Raw genomic sequence first — 22,341 nt, forward strand, 5'->3', positions numbered from 1 at the left:
GGGCGCGGGGCCGCGATCCCCGCTCGCCGCCGTGCTGCGGGGCCCGCTCGGCGGAGGTGGCGGCGGCTGCTCGGGGCCGGGCTGGGTTTGGCAGCCGCCGTGAGGGTGTCTTGGCCCGGGAGGAGGAGCGGCGGGAGCGCCGGGTGTTGGGCACGGGCCGCGGCGCTGCCCTCGGCCCTTCCGGCCGCCCCGGCCTCGTCCCCGCCACCCTGCCAGGTCTGGCTTGTCCTCGCCGGGCTTCGAGGAGCCGCTCGTCCGCGTGCAGCCGTGGCGAGGAACTTTGCTCCCAGCTCCCCGCCGGCAAAAGCCTTTCATAAACCTTTCACAGGTGGACTTGTTTCCGCAGAGCCGAGGTGCAGAGGAGCAGCCCGCTCCCCACGGCCGGTTGGTGCCGGCGTGGGGCAGAACGGCCCCTCCGGAGCGCTCCGAGTGAGGAAAAGCAGCGTGCGGAGCGGGTCAGGACCTCCCCGGACAAAGGCAGCGCTTCCAAAACAAACCTCTTCCTTGGCTGCTTTTCACAGTGCTCACGTGGCTGCAGGGCCCGGCCGCCCGCGCCACGGCTCCGAGTCTGTGGAAGCCGGGCGCGTTGATGGGGTTTGGGGGCTGAGCCCCGTGGTTGGGTGCCCGGGCAGCCCCTGCGCTCGCAGAGATGCTCTCCCGTGGCCGGGCCCTCCCCGGGCCTCCCCCAGGGAGCTGCTCCGCGCTCCTCTGGTAGGAAGCAGTGATCTGGGTGCTGCTCTTCTTCCCTAAAACCCCTTGTCTTGGGGTCACAGGCGGACTCTTAATCTCAAGAGCTTTTCAGTTTTGTAATAATTATTTTATTATGTGGCCCGAACTTCAGTTCATTAAGCCATCTTTTTCTTTCATTTATTAACTGTTTAAAATGGCCCTTTTATTATAGTTATCTGAGAGGTCCTTTTTCATATCTGTTCTTTTTCCTTTTTTATTTCCCCCTTAAGTGTCACTATGATTCTGCTACTATCTGTTCACTCATCTCCATGGAAAAAAAAACCATAGGAGCTGTATGAATCACTCCAAAAAAATTGTCCTTGAATGGACTGAACTTGTGTAGGTTCCAGAGCAGGGTTTGTTAATTCGGTTCCGCGGCCCGGGAGGTATCACAGCGGTCAGCGTGGACCGAACCGGTGAGCGCAGTGCCAGCGTGGGATAAATGAGCGTGAGGGTGACTGTGTGCGAGCACCGCGGGGAGGACGAGCAGGATTTTCTTGTTATGGTAATACCTGCGCTGGGCGATGCGTAACCGCCGCAGTGGGATTAGCCAGGATTGCTTCTTAACCTGTAAAATCACCCCGAAATAGGCGCGGGGCTTGAAGGGTCCATCGGGGTGCTTGGGGTGTGTGTAGGGGGGTGTGTGTGTGATGCTGGTCTTGGAACTCTTGTGGGAAGCTGTGTTGGGCTCCTGCAAAACAACAACGAAAAAGCTGCTTTTCAGCAGTGAATTCCTGCCTCTAGAAGTCACTTCAGTGTCAGTGAAATTTTACAGACATTTCAGTCTGAATTCTTTAAATAATTGGAAGTAGACTTAGTTGCCCTCTCTCCAGCTGTCTTTGACATTTATCCTCTTTATTCTATTTTAAGATTGACATCTCGGAGTTTGGCATGTTTTTTCATTTGGTTAACTTATAATTAACCCTGCTATAGAGAAAACTTTTTCTAAATGCATCTTTTTTCTTCCTTTCTTTTCCGCCTGAGCTATTTGGCCCCAGCAGGGGCAGGGGAGCAGTTACTTTTGGCTTTAACAAGATTAAGCTACATGTGTCCTATATAATTAAATTCTTTTGGTAAGGTTGTAAGTATTTCTGGGTTTGCAGTGTTCACCATAACTGCTGAACGACGATCACTGTGTCTGGTTTTCCCTGCCCTGTTCGGAGCCGGCGCAGGTAATTCCAGCTGTTCCATAAGTGCTGCCTGGCACTTCCCGGGTTGGGAACAGTGGCAGGTGGCTCGCGACGCAGCACGTGTGGTAGGAAATGGCTGCACTTGGCTCTGCCGGCTGCTTGGAGCAGTTGAGAACAGCCAGGTTTTCCTAGAAGGTCCAATCCGCGCTTGGGAAGTGAGGCGGTGGGCGCTCGCCGCCTCCCTTGCTAGTTGGGAATGGAAGCTGCTCCTTCCTGTTCAAACTCCGAGTAACGTCGCTCTGGGCTTTTGGAGCGCGAGTTCCTGCAATCCCCTTGCAGGAAGGGGCCGAGTGCAGGACTCGGGTTGAAGTTGGGCAGCAAAGCAAGGCTTAAAGGAGTTCCCTTATGCACAGGGCTAGTCCAGAATCCAGAAATCCGCATAGTCCGATCCGTGCTCCTCGGCTCTGACCTGCCTGCTGGGAGCTGCTGGAGGAGCTGCTGCTGCTGCACTGGGAGTTGTGGAGCCGGTAGCTGCTGGGCAGTGAGGAGCAGCCAGGCCTGGCACGGGGCTCTGGAAACGCTCCTCCATCCCGGGGCTGGGCAGCATTCCCTGACGGATCATGGCTGTGCCCGGGTGTTCGGCTGCAAGCGCAAGGACGGTGCAGCTCTCACGGGCCCCGCTCCCTGTGTTCTCTGCAGGTTGTCTTTGGAAGAAAGCTGACGTCTTTCTCCGCAATAGCACTTCACCAGCTGCAGCACGAGAAGAAATATGACATCTACTTCACAGATGGGAATGTTTACGCACTGTACAGGTAAACATTAGAATCCTTTCTGCGCAGATCCCTAAAACAGCACAGTCTTATCTGTGTTACGTAACAGGAAATGCATGACTTAATAGCTCGGAGTGGTTTTGTCCTGTGGGAATGGAGTGGCTGTCACCCCGGGTACCTTAGTCACACGGCGCTGCGAGTGCTGCGGTAGGACGAGAGGCTCCAGCTCCTTGGTGTGAGCTCCCGGGGCCACGGTAGGCAAAGGGAGCAGCTCAGGACTGGAATTCTAGCTTATTAGATGCATAAGACAGAAGTGTTCATCTGTTGGTTAATAAAAATTGCCCTTTTTTTTCCCCCTCTTCTTTACACAGAGCAAACTTGCTGGAAGGTTTTCATTCCTTGCGTGGCTGCTCTGTAACTTAGTGAGGACGGCATTACTGTTATAATTGTGTTTATGGCTGTGTTTTATAAAGGCTAATCAAAAGCACCTGTATTACACATTGCATGGAAGAAGAGCAACCTCTTCTTCCTACAAAAATCCTGATTCTAACTGAATGATGTAAAAAAACCCCAACAGAGTAAAAATGTGGCATCAGCATCATGTTCTTCAATTATTTTTCATAACATGTTTAATTAGGAGGTTTTAAATTTAATTAAAATCAGTTAAATGGAAAGAACAGTGAGAAGGAAAGAGGCGAAACTATGCAGGCAGTGGTGCCTTTTCCTTAGAGACGTGTGTGGTATGTCCAGCCTGGTTGGTGCTGAGACAGTAGCTTTGCTGATATATTTATGGTTTTATTGAACTGGGACCATATTTGTCGAACTGGGCAGAGGGTTAATGAGCAGGGTTGGCTCAGAGCACATTCTGATTAATTATAAACCAGCTCTGAGAGTTAGTTCTGGTGCTTCTGGTGAGCTGCTGAGACCTCTTTTCCGTGGGTAGCAATGAAGAGTGAGTTAGTGGAGTTTTGCACAAAGACCAGTGCTCTGTTTTCAGCTGCTGTTGGGAATCACTCATTTTATTCTCTTTTTCTATTACACTTCTTTATCTGCTCTGCGCTTCCTGTCATATTCTTCAGTTCCTGACAGTTGAAAGCATAATTAGATGTGAATGTTGAATCAAATGGCTGAGTCCTCAATGAACTAGAGTTGTGAGTGGGCTGCAACGTGTCCATGCCACAGGTTTCACACTAGTAGTGTATTATTTGCACAGTAGCTGTTCAACTTTCCTCTTGCAGTTCATGCCTCTGTGTAATATGGATCTGCTCTGTTCCTGATAGGTGACAAAGTATCCTTGGAATAAAAAGGACTCTAACCTCATTACAGATAGCTGGGGGAGCTGGAAAAGTGCAGCCTTCTGCCACTGATGGATCATTTGCCTTTTGGTGCAGGCATAAGATTGCTGAGAGGGGTCAGGTAATTTTAATAAAGCCTCCTTTGTCCCTCAGGAAGCTGCTGCAGCACGAATGCTCCTTATGCCCAGACGCGAGGCCATTCAATACCTTTGCAGATCTGGAGCAGCATATGAGAAAGCAGCACGAACTCTTCTGTTGCAAACTGTGTGTTAAACATCTAAAGGTGAGCTAGCTGTGTTTTACAGTGTGGGAAAGAGGGGAAAGAGCTCCCTCTGTGAGCTGAAAGAGTATTTGGGGAGGTGGGAGCAAGAGGGTGGCTGTGAAGGTTCCTCTACCTGCCTGCAGTGAAACTAGTCGCTGCATTTCAAGTCTTTCTCCTTTCAGAAACTGATTAATGAAGGAGGTCTAAGGATTCTAATTGGATTATGTTTTAATTTAAACCCAACTAGATTAATAACCTTCTGAGGTTAGCTCCACGAACGTACCAAAAACCCAGCCTTCTGATAGGAAGTTAATCCTGACTTGTAGGTAGGCTTTGTAACTGTGACAATAGAAATTTAATGTCCATTTAGTCTTTTAACTATCACAAGTTTACAAAATAAAACTGCAAATGAGAAAATACTTGGTGCCAATTTAAGGAAAAGAGACCATCACGGAATGCTAAATTTCCTATCTGAGACCAGAATCAACTTGGCATTTGCAGTCAGATCACGTACAGGATGAGAATTCATCTCGCTAGCTTCGTGAAATATAATTGTGTTTCATTATCATGTTTATTTGTTCAGAACAAGTTTCCTATATCTTATTAAAATCAAACTGCTGATTTGATAGGAAGATGAAACCTACTGTTGCCAGTGGTTGAGCTCTGCTATATTTGATGTCCCCAAGTAGAACATGACCAGTGGTAGTTCTAAAACATTTCTTAGAGCCCAGTAAAGACAAAAGCAGTTGCTGGAAAGCTGAGTTGTCTCAGTCTGGGAAGGTGCTGTGCCTTGAACCTTTACACTACTCTTCTTGCTATTATTATTGACTTCCTACCCCCTAGAATTTCACATGGAATGGCTGATAATAGTCCAAAAGCTGAGGCTTTTTTGCACTCCAAGGCTGAATTCCATCTTTGCCTAGAGCTTAGAGTGCTTTTTTGTTATGTCTGAATGGCTTGTCAGCCAGACCCAGCAGCTGCTGCTAAATCGACGGGTACGACTGCTAACCTGTTTGTAGCTGTTGTCAGCATTGCTTATTGTTATAGGAGGGAACTTAATGCATGAGCAAGTGTTTTTAGGACACATTACACACAATTGTTTATGTGTGTTTGTTTTCTTCAAAACTGATAAGTATCAAACTTGAGAAATGCATTTATCCTGCCACACTTGGCTTATGCCAATGGAATTGTTGGCTCCTGCCAGAAGGAGCAGGATGCAAAAGTGATCAGAGTCTTCCTCTGAGTGAGAACTAGTATTTTCTCTCTTCTTTGCAGGGTTAACTTTCAGTGAACTGATGTGATTCTTTCCCACAGTGGTGCAATCACTAGAGCTAATTGCGGGGCAGTGGGCAGGGGAGGGCAAGGCTGCTGCCCTTGGCTGCAGTGTGCCCTGGGCTCTGGATAAGAGCTGCTTCCAAGCCAGCAAGAAGCTAGTTTATCACAGCCTCTTTGAGGGAAAGCACAAACAATAGCAGAATTTGTTGCCTTTGAAATGCAGAATGCTGCGGAGATTTTAGTTTTGGAGAAATGATGTCACATTGCTAATAATTACTGAAAAGAAATTCTTCAGTGTGCTTCACGCAGCCCACCAAACTAACCTTTTTCCACAACATTCTTTAGTTAACTTTCTTTCTCTAAGCGAGAAGTAAAGGATATCTGTGTTCAAGGATGTGTTCATCTTTTTGGCATCTTTGTAACCCTTTCTACCAAAACAGCTTGTGTGTTAGATGCTAGTAGAGACGGGATATTGGCTCTTAAGGCAGAATTTGTTCACCAAACTGTATTGATGGTATGTAACTATATGGGGTAGTTGCTTTGGAGGAATGTAAAATAGATGCTTCTATTTTGCCTTTTTCCCCCTCTCCTTTTCAAGCCCAAGTATGCAAGTATTGCATGTTCATAAGCACATATTAAAGCTTTTTTTTCTACCAGAGATTATAATTCCAACTTTGTTACCTTATGTTACAGGGGAGGGAGAAAAAGTGAAGAAAAAAGTGAATTCTTTTTTTTCCAGTGTTGGAACTGAGTGAACTGCAAGTTATATTTAATTTGGATGTGTTACTTGAATTTTGGCTCCTTCTCCCTGAAATTTTTGGGTGTCAGTTGTGAAACTGCATCTTTCTGAGGCTGGTCAAAGCAAATCTTCCACTCTTGCATCTGAAAAAGTTGTGCAGAACCTGCCTTATTCCACTTTGTTCTCTACTCTCTTGAAGTAATACATATATATATATATATTTCTTAAGATATTTACGTATGAACGGAAATGGTATTCTCGTAAGGACCTTGCCCGCCATCGAATCCATGGAGATCCGGATGACACCTCTCATCGTGGGCATCCCCTCTGTAAATTTTGTGACGAGCGTTATTTGGATAATGATGAGTTACTGAAACACCTAAGACGAGATCATTATTTTTGTCATTTCTGTGACTCTGATGGTGCTCAGGAGTACTACAGGTTTGTGAAAGTGGCTTCTTTCTCTTTCTCTAGCTTAACTTTTAAAGGAAAACTGTTTGCATCTGCTTTTGGTTTTGTAGTGCTTGAAGACAGAGGGCATGAATGTGAGCACATTTGGCTGTAGTGTGGCTTTATATATGTTATATATGTATGTGTATATACACACAACTGAGTATAGGACTAATAGTTTTGAAATTCCTTCTGTGTCTGTTTGATCTGTTGTTTTTCAAGCTAGTGGCAGCACTAGTCACTTCCCATCTAGTTTTTATTTTGAAGTTGTCTGTGTTGGCCGTGTGTTTGGTTAACACTAATGGTCCAAAACTTTTGTGCAAAGGAGGTGGGAGCAGATTTTGGAGACGCTTGCTTGCCACCCTGCTGGCTGTGCTAGTTATCCTAGAATCCCAGAATGCTCAAGGTTGGAAGGGACCTCCCGAGGTCATCTAGTCCAGCCCCGCTGCACGCGCAGGGCCACACTTACCACCCAGTGGGTATCATTGACCTCCTGAGGTGGGGCCGCAGGGCACGCGTCCACACTGCATGGAAGTGGTTGCACTTGGAGGACCCTCGTGGAGCCAAGGAAGAGGCGCCGGGCGGGCGCGCGTTCCCCGGCTTGCCGCGCGCGCGGTGCCTTAGCCTCTCGCCTCCTTGCAGCGACTACGAGTACCTCCGGGAGCACTTCCGCGAGCAGCACTACCTGTGCGAGGAGGGCCGCTGCGGCGCCGAGCAGTTCACGCACGCCTTCCGCACCGAGATCGACTACAAGGCGCACAAGACGGCGTGCCACAGCAAGAGCCGCGCCGAGGCGCGCCAGAACCGCCACATCGACCTGCAGTTCAGCTACGCGCCGCGCCATCCGCGCCGGGCCGAGGGTGAGCGGGCAAGGGCCGCAGGGAGACGGGAGCGGGGGGGTTTAGTGGCTGCTCTTCGCTTGCCGTTTGCCTTTACGTGAATATATTGGTCGTAGGATCAGATTGGTCGTAGGTTCATCCCATAGCAGGGGTGAAGATGGAGCCGGAGAGCAGAGGAGTGCAGGGGCTGACATACATGCAGACTTTGGGGTGGAATTCTACGTGGAGGCTCTGTACATAAAAATGAAACTACTTAAAACTCCCAGCACAGGTTACAGTGTGATCCATATACTGGAAAATATATTTTAATGTATTATTCTGGGAGGTGATATAAACTCCGTAACCACTGCAAGTGAAAGAAATCAAGATTTGTTCATAATCTCTTTACCTTTTTCAGACATTGTGTAATGCCCAGATTAGAGAAATACCTTTAAGGCTGATCAGCCATCCCTGCTGTTTAGGTGTTATAGGTGGAGAGGACTATGAAGAAGTGGACAGATTTAACAGGCAAGGGAGGTCGAGCAGGCTCAGCGGCCGCGGAAGCCAGCAAAACAGAAGAGGCAGCTGGAGATACAAGAGGTGAGGAGCACAAATCTTCTAATTTTCATTGCTGTTAGTGCTGTTTCTTAACTACCACTCAGTGATGCTTTGGTAGGGCAGGAGGAGAGAAGTGAGTACCAAACCTGGAAGCTTCCATAGTGAATCCTTATCTGAGGTCAGAGCCAGCTTTTGCTCAAAGCTGGTGTGCTGGTTATGGGCTTGCTCCAAGTAAAATCTGTTTTGTGTGAAGTTTCAGCTCTCTGGACTTGCCTAAGGAAATGAGCAATGTAATCTTCAGCAAGCTCAGAATACTAAACTAATTTGCAGCCATTGTTTGTTGGTTGTTTTGGTTTTATTTTTTGTTTATTTGTTTTTTGGGTGTATGTGTGTGTTTGGTGCTAACTTTCCTAAATAGGACTTTCTGAAGTAAGTGACAGCGTTTTCAGGTTTAATGGACTTTTTGGTCTAGGTAATCATGAAGTTCCTATTCTAAGGACCATGCTTTTCATTGAACTAACAGATCACTGTGTGGCCAGACTGAGTGCTTTGGAAAAAGAAGAGGGTTAAGTATTGATATGAAATTTTGCATTTCTATGTCTCTTCATCCACACAAGCCCCGTGTGCTTTATACATCCTGCACATCTTTTTCTTCTTTTCTTGCTGGACAGTCAGATGGTTCATTACCAGTAATTCACTGGGGAAAAAAATCCATCTCCGAGCACTGTATGTGTCAGTGTCGCATGTGAATCGTGCATGTGTTGGGAGTTCATGACAATCCATATTTCAGAGTTACTTCAACCTACAGACGAAATCTTCATACATTTGGAAACGACTGGGAGAGACAAGTGTCCTCATGCATCCTTGCTGCTGTCTCTCCCAGTGCACCTGGGTCTCTTCTGTACTGATTTGTTGTCACCACATGCAGAACTTGCAGATCCAGGGGTTGAATGTTGCCTGTCTCACCAGACCGTGCTGGGGGTGTTGGGGAGTAGTGGGTTTGTTTCAGCCTTCTCAGCAGGTGACAGCACAAGGCCAGCGAGTGTCATCGGGATGTGACACTGCAGAGGTGAGAGCTGGCGTGAGACAAAGGTCTTTAGTAATCCTTACTGTTTGACCAAGAAAATCTGCCCTGTCCCATAGGGAAGAAGAAGACAGAGATGTTGCAGCAGCAGTCAGGGCATCTGTTGCAGCTAAACGGCAAGAAGAGAAAAAACGGGTAGAAGATAAAGACGACAGCAGCAGCAGCAGGGCTAGAAAGGAGGATTTGAGGGATTCGGAAGTACCCAGCTCCAAACGTGTGCCAAAGTCTTCAAATGAAGCTACAGGTTAGTGTTGAGCATTCCCTGCAGCTGCAGGGAGGTATTCCTGGCCTGGAACCAGCCTGCCAGAGGGCTGCATGGCCATGCAGTGTATTCAAAAGGCAGGGGGAATATGGAGAGAGCTGTGGAGGGTCTTAATGCAGCAGCACTCACCTTCAATGTATGGCTGCTTCACATCTCTCCTCCGTTGGCAAGTGTTCCCACAACAGATCCCCCCTTCATGGTTATGTACTTGAATTATGAAGAGGGGCAGCTGAGAGCTCTGGTTGCTTTCTGGGTACAGCCCAGCTGGGGGTCCCTGGCAAGGTTATCTCCCCCAGCTGCATGCACAGCTTCTGCTGCATGCAAGTCTGACCAGTTTTCTATCTGTCCCTCAACTGCAGCAGTCTGAAGCGCTGCATTTTAAGGCAATCAAAATTGGGTGATTTATATTTAAATACTGCAGTGTAGACTGTCCGTGAGCTTATTGCTGAGCAGCTTGGGCTCAGCCGTACAGCTGCGCTGTAACGGAGGAGCAACCTGCAAAGTGAAGCTATTTTCATTGCTCACACCAAGCACCTGGGCTCAGATGAGCACCCTAAGCACCCTAACTGAGCGCTAACTGCTCTGCAGGGAGCAGGCACATCTTAGACTCTTGGGGATTCCCTCAGAATGCATTTACCAACATCTTTCTCATGTTAAAGTATTGTGAATTTGCTAAATGCTGAAGGCAGTGTGCAGTGACACAACGGTGATGCAGTTAACTGAAGTGACACATGGGTTTAAATTGTCCTTTGGGAATATCACAGCTAACAGCATCATCAGCTGCTGAAAATGGGACTCACTGGTGCTGATGTGATGTTCCTTGATAGCTTTCATTCTGAAATGAAAGGATTTTGGTTGAAAACATATCTTTGGTCTTTTTCTTTGTTTTTTCAATACTCCGAAGAAGCAGCTGCTAACGGTGCTTTATGCCAAGATGACTTTCCAGCAATTGGCTCAGCAGTGGGACCTCCACAAGCGTAAGTTTGTGCAAGGCTGTAGCAGAGGGAAAAACTGAGTGGCTTTTTTTTCCCTCCTGAAAATAATTTTGCACGTTATTCTAGGCTGCACATTGTTCCTCTCCTTCCCCCCTTTCCCTTGAACTCTGTCTCTGCTTAGACACCTGTATGACAGAGCTGCCACTTCAGTATGTGGCTTGATCTTTGAGTGGTTTCAATGAAATTCTCAGTATCATTTGTTCCAATAATTTTTAACTTGATAGTTTATCTTGATGGAACCGTATATTTTTGCTTGTAAAATGCATCCTCTCCCCAAATTGGCGATTATTAGAGGAGAGCCTTTGCAAGGCCTGGCAGCTAGATGGCCCCCCTGAAGCACCTGTACGGATTGCTGGTCAAGCTGAGGTGCTCAGGGCCGGGACAGCGTGAGTGCTTCAGAGACACCACATTTCAGACACAATTGATAATTCTGAGTGCGTTTTCATCCCGTTAATGGTTATGGCAGTTGTGCTGCCTTGAGTCATAGTGTGTACATGACCACAGTCAGGTCCTTGTCTCGCTCTGCTTGCTGGAGTTGTCCTGCCTCTACACCCGGCTGACTTGGTCATTCTCCTTTTTCGCAGCTCTGCCCAGCTAGCGCCAGTTAAGCTGAAAGAAGAAGACTTCCCAAGCCTGTCATCTTCCGCCGCACCCATCTCTTCGGGGATGTCTCTGGCGTATACAGCTAGTGCAAAGAAAACAGCTTTTCAAGAGGAGGATTTTCCAGCTCTGGTATCCAAAATGAGACCTAACAAAACAGTAACTAGCATCACGTCTGCGTGGAACCACGGTTCCAGTAAAAGTGTGGTCAAAGCCATGAGTAGCCCCGCTGCAAACCAGATAGCCAAAAAGCCACCCTCCTTGAATAGCAGTAAAGGAAGCAAGAAGAGCAATAAACTCTCTCTGTCAGATGATGAAGACAGCGGCAGTGGCTTGACAACCCAGGAGATCAGGAACGCGCCGACTATGTTTGATGTATCGTCCTTGCTGGCAGCTTCTACCTCACAAACTTTTACGAAAGTGAGCAAGAAAAAGAAGATGGGGGCGGAGAAACAGAGACCATCCTCCCCACAGCCCTCACAGGACACGTCCTTTCCCAAGGCACCTGCTGAAAAGCTGCCAGAAGCAGAGCAGACATCAAATGCTGCCCCTGCCCTTCAGGCCCCGGACAGATCTGCACCAGTCGTGAACGGTCATTCGGAAAAGCCCTTAGCAATCTGCAGTACCCCCAAAGAGCCCCCTGGCCTTAAAAAGCCCACAGTGACTAACCAGTGCCCTTTACCTCAGGAAGACTTCCCAGCTCTTGGGAGCTCAGGATCAGCTAGGATGCCGCCGCCACCAGGTTAGTGCTGCAGGGCCCCCTCTTAGCTTAGAGAGATGCAGCATGTGGCACATGGAGAGGTACACACTGCTCCTCCTGGCTCCCATGCGAAGAAGAGCAGCTCTGGCACACAGCATTTGAAGTGGAAAAGCCACTGTGGGCAACTTAACTGATTCTTTTGAACTTCCACTGTGGAACACTTGAATTGGTGGCAGCGCTAGGAGCCCTCTGCTCCGTGTGGCCGAGGTGCCTCCTCCTTGGGGACGGCTCACAGATGAGCTGCCAGTTGCTGCTTTTCCAAGTAATAGACATGTGTTTCCATGTTCCAAGATGCAGCCTGGAAGCTGCTGAGGGCACTGTCATAGCTGAGACCCGGACCTGCTGGCTCTGCTGCAGTGTCACCTGGCTGGCCCGGGCACCTCAGTCCTGTTTCTGCAAACATTTCATGCCCAGGCTTTCAGTGGCACCACAGTCTTTTATAGAAGTGGAGTAACGTAGCAATAAATGCAACCTAGAGAGGTGTTAATGAAAGCAGCATCCCATCAGGAGCTGCCCGCGTGGCTCTTCTGTGCTGTATTGTTCTGCAGATGCTGCGAGGCTTGTCTGCTGTGGCTTGTGATGTCTGGTGCTGTTGTGACTTCTGGAGTGGCTTTGGTTCATTTTAATAATGCAAAACTATCTTTCATCATGAGCTTTAGTGGTCTTTTTTGTTTGTTTTCCTAAGCTTTCTTGTAGAGTAACCTCAGCTCTATGAAGTATATTTTGGCTTGACTGTTAAAAGAGCAGATTTCTACCCCTTTAATTTTAATTTCTTCAAATACAGTGGTATGTGTTTCTGACTGTTGCTCCTTGATGCTTTTGGAGACTGCATTAAACCACTGGTGTCAGGGTTAGATGACAATATATGGGTAACACAGATATGTGCTATAACCTCCTGCCTGTTCTCTGCTTTCATTCAGGCTTTAACACTGTGGTGCTATTAAAGAATCCTCCCCCACCCCCAGGACTGTCGGTGCCTGTTAGCAAACCCCCTCCAGGATTTGCTGTTATTCCATCCACCAATGTCGCTGAACCTGTCACTACATCCTTGAAAGAGTAAGTAAAAACACTTTGAGTTTATGTTGCTAAACACATAGAGCACCTACATTCTGCCATATAGAGCTTCAGAAGAAGCACAGAGTACTCAGAAGGGGTTATTCTAAATGGGCATTATAGCAGGGACCAGCCACATAATAAAACAGGGAGCACACGCAGAGTCCCGCTGCAGGGCTGGGATCAGGAGAGCTGTGTGAAAGGAAGCACAGGCGAGCGCCTGGGTGCCCGGCTGGGACACAGCACCTGCACCTCAGCAGCTGAGATGTCTCCTCTACATCTATGTGGAAATCCGCAGCTTGGATATGTTTTTTAAACCGTGACAGTGGTTTTCTGGGGCCCAGAAGAAAGGCAGTGAGGTCCAGAAGACGGGAGCAGGGGAAGCCTTAGAGGGTACCAAGAGCAGGGTGCTGAGGCTTAGCTGCTCCCGTAAGGGGACCTCTTCCGGACGTCGCTGCCTTTGGCTGCCATTCTTGTGGGCTGAGAAGAGGAACTAATGAGAAAAAGAAGGGAAGATTTACAGAAGATTAATACAGATGTCTGTGTTGATCTCTTCTGCTTTATTCCTAGTGTGGACCTGGTCTTTTTGGCTCCTGTCTTCATAGCAAACCTGGCTTAGAGAATGGCTAGGGAAGACTGCTAAGCTTTCATTTGAAATGTCTCCAGGCGGATGCACTGGCCTGTGGGATGCATTTCAACATCCCATCAAACGAGCTCTGGGCTGCTAATAGTAATTGCTTGGCAAGTGGGGTGGAACAGAGGAGTGTGTACTACAGGAAACCTGTACAGATGCTATGCAAGGCCTGTATGTTGTAACAGTCACTGTTAGACAGTTACAGAATACTGTCAAATTCTTTGTTTTTCTCTTCCAAATGCAGACCAAAATCCTGTCATGGGTCATACTTGATACCTGAAAACTTTCAGCAAAGGAATATTCAGCTAATACAATCTATTAAAGAGTTTCTTCAGAGCGATGAATCTAAGTTCAATAAATTTAAAACTCATTCTGGACAGTTCAGACAGGTGAGTAAGCGAGAGTCTCCGGATTCCTGGAACCTGCGCTCACCTCGGGAGTGTCTGTCACAGTTTGTCAGCAACATAGAGGTTATTTTTCTTTTCTGTGCCGCTGTAACTCTTCTCTATCACTGAGGTAGCAAAAAAGCAGTGAGAATGATGTGATCTGGAAGAAGGGTGCGGAGTCTTTTTACAGGCTAGAGTTGCTGTTTTCTCATTTCTAATGATGCCTCTCCTCTTTTCACCCAAGGGGCTGATTTCTGCAGCGCAGTATTACAAAAGTTGCCGAGATCTGCTCGGGGATAACTTCAAGAAAATCTTTAATGAGTTGTTGGTGTTGTTGCCAGACACAGCTAAGCAACAAGAACTGCTTTCTGCTCACAACGACTTCAAAATCAAGGAGAAGCAAAGCTCAAACAAACCCAAAAAGAACAAAAAGAATGTTTGGCAGACGGACTCCGCCTCGGACCTCGACTGCTGCATCTGCCCCACGTGTAAGCAAGTGCTAACTCAGCAGGACCTTGCCACTCATAAAGCTTTGCACATCGAGGACGAGGAGTTCCCTTCCTTGCAGGCCATCAGCAGAATCATCAGTTAGCTTTCCCGAAGACCAATAAAAGAGTCTCAACCACGAATATGCACTTTTGCGATGAGGTTTGGCAGTGGAGGGAGGCGGAGAGCCGGTGCCAGTCGAGTAACACGCAGGTTTACACAGCGAGAGCCCTCTGGGTGCCGGTGGGACGGGATGGCAGGGCCTGCGCCGCAGCCAACGACCATCCCAGGGAGAACTGGGCTACAACTGCAGGGTGGGCAGGCAGGGGGCACCTTTCTCCTGTAACGGGCAAGAGCTGAGAAAATCCCTTCAGATCTGAGGACTGGCAGGGGGCACAATAGGGGAGTAAGCATCTAGTTTTGTTTCTTCTTTCTTTCTTTCTTTTTTTTTGGGGGTGGGAAGGGGAGGGAGCTTTGGAGTCATTGGAACGAATGGAGGCAAAAGCAGCTTCCTTCGTGTGCTGATTTTGAGCTTTTTCTTTTTGTGACCTTGAAGGTAGTCGGGGTGCAAAGGTGCAGGAAGGGAAGAGAGGCCGCTCGCTGGTGAGTGAGACCGTTGCCCTGTTGTGTCTGTGAACACGGGGCTGCTCACACAGCCGAGACTATTCCTGTCTGAAACCTGAATTAATTATTCTACTTGAATTGGACTGATCTGTGGGATTAGTTGAACGTGAGATTTGAAGTTGCCTCTGACCTTTTACGTAATCATGTTCTTTAAAGAAAACCTATTTTGTAGCACTGCATGTAGAAAAATAACGTTAAGGCTTTACTTTCCGTAAAGCGCACTTCCTTCACCGTAATTTTATTTAATGACTGCCATGTTTCTAATTTCTTGGATGTATTAATGGTGGTGGCTCCAACCAACAGCATCTTGGGACATTAAATGCTGCTGCTCCTGCCCCGTGGTCCCTGCAGTGCCTTGAAGCGCCTCTGTCCCGGGGCGGCGGCGGGTGCGGAGGGCCTGGGCGCCCAGCAGCCAGAGCAGGGCTGGGGAGCAGTGCCCGCAGCACTGCCCCCTTTGCAGGGATCCCCCTGGCACAGGGGTGACCAGGCTCCCCCCGTGCCCCTCGCACCGCTCCAGCTCGCTCTCCGGCTCTCGCCATCCTGGCTCTTTTTCACGGGTGAGATGCACGGAATTATCCAGCACAGCTGGACTTACAGGAGCCGCCTTTGCCCTGCCCGCAGCCCCTGCTCCAGCCTGGCGCTGGCTCCCCTCGCCCTCAGCCTGCCCGGCACCTTCCGTGTCCTTCCCCCATCCCACATTCCGCCTGGTTTGGAAGCCTGAAGGTGGGAGGGCAGATTCACAGATTCACAGAATATTCAAGGTTGGAAGGGACCTCTACAGATCATCTAGTCCAACCTTCCTGCTCAAGCAGGCACACCTAGAGCATGTGGCACAGGGTGGCATCCAGGCGGGTTTTGAAGACCTCCAGAGAAGGAGACTCCACAACCTCCCTGGGCAGCCTGTTCCACTGCTCTGTCACCCTAACAGTAAAGAAGTTGCTCCTCACCTGGAGACGGAACTTCTTGTACTTCAATTTTTTTTTAGAATTTCTTTGCCAAAAAGCATCTAATAATAAATAGATCTGGATACAGGTATATACTCCGTATATGGATATGAAACGCCCAAACGAGGGACAATCCCAGTCCTTCAGCACGGACAGCGCTCTCCTCCCAACAGCGGCCCTCTCTGCTCACTCACCAGTCCAGCGCGATGCTGCCCCTGGCAGCGCAGGGGCCAGGCTCCGTGTCCCCGAGGGTGGATGTTTTGGCTGTGTGACTGATGGAACGCATGAGCACCCAGCACGGAGCGGCGCTGTGGGGGTCCCGCGCGGGGCTGCCCGGCCCTGGCCGCCCCCTGCAAGCGGCAGCCCCACGGGGAGCACCGGGACCACCGGAGCCATCGGCGACCAGGGCCTTGGGTCCTGCTGCCCCGGGTGCCCTGGCCGGGGTGCCCCTGCCCGCGGTGCCCGCGCCCCCCGCACCAATAAACTAGCAGCCCCTTGCGTTCGCTCTGAACTCTTTATTGAAAAGAAGTTGCAGTTGGTACACGGACACCAAAAATACAGAGTCACGGGTTCGTCTCTCAAAAGATATTTTTATATATATACAAAAGTTGTAAACATTTTAACTTATTTCGATACACTGTCCACTTTATACTACGATGCACATCAGATTAGTGACAACTGCAACTCGTGGAAGCGGTCTGCCTATACCGAGGTATCTGCAAAAGAACTGAACTCTGCAAACCACATTTGGTATCAGTTTGATAGTAAAACTCTCGAGAATCTGAGGTTTCAATGCATATTGCAACAAAATCGAGGCAGCTGAGCTTGGGATTCAAGTGATGGAGCAAAGGCCGGTTCTAAGCCTTGGGAAGGGGAAGGATCTTCTGCCAACGCAGCTCCAAAAATGCTACCTGGAAAAGCACGGTGACCAAAGCAGCCTGCGTTTCCACCATCTGCTCTCCCCGTGATGCTTTAGCGGGGGGAAAAAGGCTGAAATGGAGTCGGCAAGTATATAAAGTAGCTGTAATGTAGAGAAATACTGAGGCCGCAAAAGCAGCGGTGAGATTCACTGGGTAACCTGGGTTCAGACACAGCAGCGTGGGAGGGGCAGCCCGAAACGCGGGGCTGGGGCTGGCAGAGCTGGGTCTGCGGGAAGGACGGCGGGAGAAGGGCGGGAGGCCCCGGAAGGGCCGGGAAGGGGGCGCAGGGCCGAGCCCTGGACGGGGCCGTCGCCGCCTCACAAAGGAGCGAACCCCAAGCGCGGTCGGTCGGCGCCGTCCCTCAAAGGAGGGAGGTTCTGCTCCGAACGCAGGCGCTCCAGGTGCGTTGGAAAAGGGGATGTGTTTTCTAAGTACCACTTAAGCGAAGCTTCCACCCCACTAATCATTTAAAGTGGAATCACTTTAAACGTTTAAACAATTCCTAACGGGCACCTTTCTTCAGCTCGAACCCGGAGCCGCCGCCGGCAGCAGCGTTCCCGTGCGGCCGGAGGCGCCAGCGCAGCAGAGGGATCCTGGTTTTCCTCTCTTTACACCCAAACTCAGTGCCAACACGGCGCAGGAGCTTCCGGCACGCTGCTCCGCGAGCCACATATATATTACTACTTAATAATATATAATCCTGCCCTCGACAAGTGCGAGCGAGTTGCTGGGGAGCACGAGGGCTGGCAGCAGCTTGCGGGACAGCGGGAAGGCGGCGGTGACGGGAGCGGCGGCCCTTGGAATCCACTGGGATAAGGAGTGACTGGCCGGGACGGAGGGAGGAGGCGGGAAGAGCTGAACCCCGGTACTACACGACGGTTATTACACGGATGGAGCGAGCAGTTCTCTAGCCATGAGCCCACAAGGTTATAGTTAGTGACAATCCATACCTGCACACACTGGTCTGCCTGACACACCACGGATACAGAGGGCCGTGCGACGACGTTAATACAGCACGAGGGACACGGGGGCGGCGCGGGAGCCCGCGCGGAGGTGCAGGGCAGGAACGGAGCAGCCTGCGCGCTGCACGGGGCAGGAACGCGGGGCACGCAGCAGCCCCGTGGGCCGTGCGGGAGCCCACGCTGATGCACAGGGCACAACGCAGTGCACGGAGCAGCCCCTTGGGCCACGCTGTCCTGCCCGCAGGCACCGCTCTGCCCAGCGCTCCACGGGCACAAGGAAAAGCACCCGGGAGCTCGTGGCGCGGCCGGCGGCACTGGGTACGGCCGGGGTACGGCCAGCGAATGTCGGGCACCCGGCAGGGCTGCCCAGCGCCGTGTGCGAGCGCGCAGGGCACTTGTGCACAGGGTGCTTTAGCACGTGGAGCTTATGCACAGGGCACCTGTGCATGTGGCACTTGCACTTGGAGCACTTGCGCACAGGGCACTTGTGCACGTAGCACTTGCACGCAGGGCACTTGTGCACAGGGCACTTGCGCACAGGGCACTGGCACGCAGGGCACTTGGACGATGCCACCATCGAGGACGCCCTCCGGGCAGCCGTGTCCCCCGCGCTGGCAGGGCCCCTGGCAGCCCAGCAGCCCTTTGCTCTTGGCCATTACGAGGAACCTCGGCAACGGTTATAGAGTTAGAAAAAAAAATACAACGTACTGAACAAACATTACCTCACGTACAATCAATTTAAACACTTAAATTGATTATAATTTTGCTAAAATATTAACACAAGTACCGTTTGTGCTGCTAAAATGACAGTGTTCCCTCTAAGGAAAATATTGCTACAGTTCCACTGTACCCTGTGTTGCATCTTTGCCTTTTTGTTGGTCTTTTTTCACTCTCTTGCAGCAAGGCCGGCTCCGTAGGAAGGGGCGCTGGTCGGGTACCTGCGGCTCGGCCTGCAAGGCCCGGGGCTACCCAGGGCAAAGGTTTAGTGGCCCCGTCCGGACGCCTTGCAGCCCAGAGGCTTCGGCTCCACAAGATGCAGCGTGTGCCAGGAATGCACCTTTGGGTGCAGCGGGCCGGGCGCGCGAGTCGGGCGCCGCGCTCTGCCCCTGACGGCTCTGTCTGCTGCAACGGGCTGCGGTCGCGAGGACAAAGCCTGCGGATTTGGGGCTGGGCTGCCCGCAGCGCGGGGGCAGTGGCTCTGCTATTGCTTGTCACGAGGTCGGAAGGTGTCCGAGGTTTCCCACAACTTTGCCAATATAAACACGCCGGCAGCCGGGCGGTGCAAGGGGCGCGAGGAGAGGGGGGACACAGACCTGGGGCCAAGCTTCCCATTTCGGCCCATTTCCTTAGTGCTCGGCAGCCGAGAGCTGGAACCGCCGGCGCCGCCGGGAGCAGAGCTGCAGCTGCCGGGAGCTCCCGGTTTGTGCGGGAGCCGCTGGCTCCCAGCGAGGCAGAAGCTCCGCAGCTGCAGCCCCAAACCCGCCCGCTGGCCCCAGCAGGGTTCTCCACTCCCTTCTCACGCTGTTTGCAAACAAGGCCCATGTTTGTGCAGGGCTGAGCGGCCCGGGGTCCTGCCGGGTCTGCTCCGGGCTCCTTGTTCCTTGGGATGCGCTGCACGATCCGGCTGCAATGCAGGACAGGTGCTGCCCGCTCCAACAGGGCTGCTCCCGATGGAAAAGCAGCGGCACGGAGCGCTCCCGGGCTGACCCGCCTTGTGGGTCTGCAGACTGGCCCCGCGGAGCCTGGAGCCCCTGCGTCCCTCGCCCGCGGCCGCTGCCCGAGCGGGGCTCAACGCCGCTATCGACCGCGCGTGGCGGTGCAGCGAGCGGGGCCGGCAGCCAGCGAGGCCGGGGCCCGGGCTGAGCGGCGGGGCCCGGCGCCGCGGGAGCGAGCGGCACCGCTCAGCCCGGCTGCGGCCGCGGGACGGGACGGGACGGGACGGAATGGGACGGGCGCCTTCCTGCCTTGCGCCTTAGAGGGAACACTGCTTCGGGACGGCCCAGGGGAGGCAGACAAGCACCAACACCACGGCACGACGAGCGGGGGCCCGCACGGACTGGCCACACGAGGGGGACGGGGCGGACGCGGCGGCGCCCAGCGCGACGCGCGGCCCTCAGTACGCCGGCACTTGGTAGCCTTTGGGGTTGGCGTCGGCGGGCTCGGAGAAGGGCGGGCTCTGGTAGGTGTCTGTGCTCTCGATGCCGCTGCCCGCGGGGTAGCCGGGGTAGGCGGCGCTGCCGTCGGCCGCGAACTGCTCCGTGGCGAAGAGCGACATGTCCGTGCCCAGGCGGTACCGCTGCAGCGCCTTCAGCACCAGCGCCACCTGAGGGCACGCGGCACGGTTAGGGGGCACCGGCACCGCCCTCCCAACAGCACCCACACTGCCAAAGAGCCCCGAGCTGCGAAGCCAACGAGCGATGCTGAAGAGCGTGAGTGATGCTGAAGAGCATGAGCGATGCTAACGAGACGGTGAGTGATGCTGAAGGTGTGAGCGATGCTCAGCAGTGTGAGTGATGCCAAGGAGCAGATGAGCGATGCTAAGGGACAGGCGAGCGATGCCAAGGATGCAAACCCACCCCATTAGACCTGATCCCTCCTCGAGGCAAGGCCAAAACCTGCCTCATTCCAGGGCCTGGGACCTCCAGGGCTTGGGACGCACATGGGCACCCACAGCCCCAGCTGCTGCCAGGTCACCAAGCATCTTGTCCCCTGCAGCAGAGCAGGTCGGTGCTGCAGAAGCTCCTGCCCCTTGCAGGAGGGCTTCAGTTTGCAGCCTCCAGGTGACCAGGCCAGCCCATTCCCAAGCCAGTTTGCTCAGCTGGTGACCGGGGCACAGGGGAAAGCACCGCAGCCCTGCCCGCTGGGAACCCCCGGCCGGGGCTGGATGCGGCGGGGACCGGCCGAGCCCGGTGGCCGTGTCCCACCGGGAGCAGAGCGAGCGCAGGGACCCCAGCGGATGGGGGAGCAGGCAGGTCTGTGCGGGCAGTGACAGCGCCGGGAGCAGGGGGAGCGGCGCAGGGTGCTGGGCACTCACAGCAGCCCCGCGCCCCTCGGCCCACCGGCTGGTTTCGCTGGCACCGCAGCTTCCCGCCCCGTAGAGGGGGAAGTCTGGAGCTCCCCACACGCCGGGGCTGCAGCAACCACAGCTCTCAGCTCCTTCTGCCGCCGGGAGCTGGCAGGTTTCCTCCGGAGAGCCCCGCGCGGCTGCTTCTCCAAACTGAGCCCCGAGCAGGTTTCGTTCCCCCTTCCACCCTGCTCTGGGCCTGACCCCGGCCCCAGGAGCTGCAAGGGGCTCTGCCATGGGCAGCTGCAGGGTGGCAGTGCCCAGCTGGGCAGCCAGGGCTCGCGCGGTGCCGCAGAGCCCGACCCGGGCTGTGCTCCGGCCGCACGCGGCAGCCCCGGGACGGGAGCTGCCGGCATCGGGTGCTCTGTCCACCGGGAGCTGAACTCACCCAGGTGATGATGGAGAAGAAGGAGAAGGCGATGGCCGCCCGGGCGGCGTCGGCTCCTTGCGAAACCCCTTTGCTCATCGTCGTCCGTTGCCACTGGTTGGCGAGGAAGCAGAAAGCGACAAACCACAGGAAGGACAAGAAGCCTGAAAGAGAGCGGAGCCGCTCAGCGCCGTGCTCGGGTCCCGCACCGGGTGCGCACGTCCCGGGGGACACAGCGCGCTCAGGGGTCCCTTCCCGGGGACGGCAGCGCCCGGGAGCCCCGGGAGCAGCCGCAGCAGCAGCTCCGACCATGTCCCTGCCCGGCCAGGGGAGCAGAGCGACGGTCGGGGACCGCACGGTGACACGAAGGGGACACGGGGGCTCCTGCACCCAGGGGTCTCCCGCAGCACTGGGTGGCACCCCGGGCTGTTCGGGCGCTGAACGATCCCTCTGTTCATGTGTGACCTACAGCCACCGGTTGTGTCCCCTCCGTGCTCGCGGGTGCCACAGCGGGGCTGGCGGACTCCCCATTGGCAGCAGCCTCCTGAGCCTCGAGCCGTGGGCTCTGCCCGGCATCCAAGGGGAGCGGGGCATTTTGGGGGGGGTTGTTGCTACCCAGGAAATGTAAACCTGGACTTTGCCCCTGCCCTGCACCGGTCTCGGCTGGAGGCAGCGCCGCAGGGAAGGAGCCACCAGCAAGAAGCAGCCGGTAATTACAGCTTTGGGCTGCGCCGACAGCAGAGGGCAAACACCAGGAGAGATGTGCCGGAGCCGCGAGCAGCGCCCGGCGCCGGCAGCTGCCGCAGCAGATGGGTGAGGAGCTGCACGGGCGCCCTGCAGAGCGCGGCGGCCCCGGGCACTGCCCGCAACGCGCCGGGCACCCGCAGCCCTTGGCACTAGTGCTTGGCCCAGTGCATCTTGCAGCGCTCCCTCCTCCTGGGCATGCTGCGTCCCTGCTGCATCCCCGCTGTGTCCCCACTGCATCCCCGCTGTGTCCCCACTGCATCCCTGCTGCATCCCCGCTGCATCCCCGCTGCATCCCTGCTGCATTCCTGCTGCATACCTGCGGCATCCCTGCAGCATCCCCGCTGCATCCTCGCTGCATCCCTGCTGCGTTCCCGCTGCATCCCCACTGCATCCCCGCTGTGTTCCCACTGCATCCCTGCTGCATCCC

General features: G+C 53.1%; 2 protein-coding genes across 2 annotated transcripts in view; one reads left to right on the plus strand and one right to left on the minus strand.

Annotated features, from left to right (window-relative positions):
- ZNF598 (zinc finger protein 598) overlaps positions 1-14,733 on the plus strand; it is a 16,981-nt gene extending 2,248 nt beyond the window's left edge. The window contains exons 2-13 of the mRNA XM_026053898.1: positions 2,509-2,671; positions 4,078-4,207; positions 6,430-6,641; positions 7,293-7,510; positions 7,951-8,068; positions 8,550-8,591; positions 9,170-9,354; positions 10,277-10,349; positions 10,952-11,709; positions 12,648-12,783; positions 13,659-13,803; positions 14,045-14,733. Coding sequence (XP_025909683.1) covers positions 2,509-2,671; positions 4,078-4,207; positions 6,430-6,641; positions 7,293-7,510; positions 7,951-8,068; positions 8,550-8,591; positions 9,170-9,354; positions 10,277-10,349; positions 10,952-11,709; positions 12,648-12,783; positions 13,659-13,803; positions 14,045-14,392 — 2,528 coding nt within the window. The 3' untranslated portion in view covers positions 14,393-14,733. The remainder of the gene's footprint in view (positions 1-2,508; positions 2,672-4,077; positions 4,208-6,429; positions 6,642-7,292; positions 7,511-7,950; positions 8,069-8,549; positions 8,592-9,169; positions 9,355-10,276; positions 10,350-10,951; positions 11,710-12,647; positions 12,784-13,658; positions 13,804-14,044) is intronic.
- Positions 14,734-19,635: 4,902 nt separating this feature from the next.
- The window catches only part of SYNGR3 (synaptogyrin 3), a 10,484-nt gene continuing 7,778 nt past the window's right edge, over positions 19,636-22,341 (minus strand). Inside the window, exons 3-4 of the mRNA XM_026053899.1 lie at positions 21,189-21,331; positions 19,636-20,059 (exon numbers count right to left, since the gene is read on the minus strand). Coding sequence (XP_025909684.1) covers positions 19,850-20,059; positions 21,189-21,331 — 353 coding nt within the window. The 3' untranslated portion in view covers positions 19,636-19,849. The remainder of the gene's footprint in view (positions 20,060-21,188; positions 21,332-22,341) is intronic.

This window comes from Nothoprocta perdicaria, unplaced genomic scaffold, assembly GCF_003342845.1.
Source record: "Nothoprocta perdicaria isolate Ctin4 unplaced genomic scaffold, notPer1 scaffold_12, whole genome shotgun sequence".
Lineage (NCBI taxonomy): Eukaryota > Metazoa > Chordata > Aves > Tinamiformes > Tinamidae > Nothoprocta > Nothoprocta perdicaria.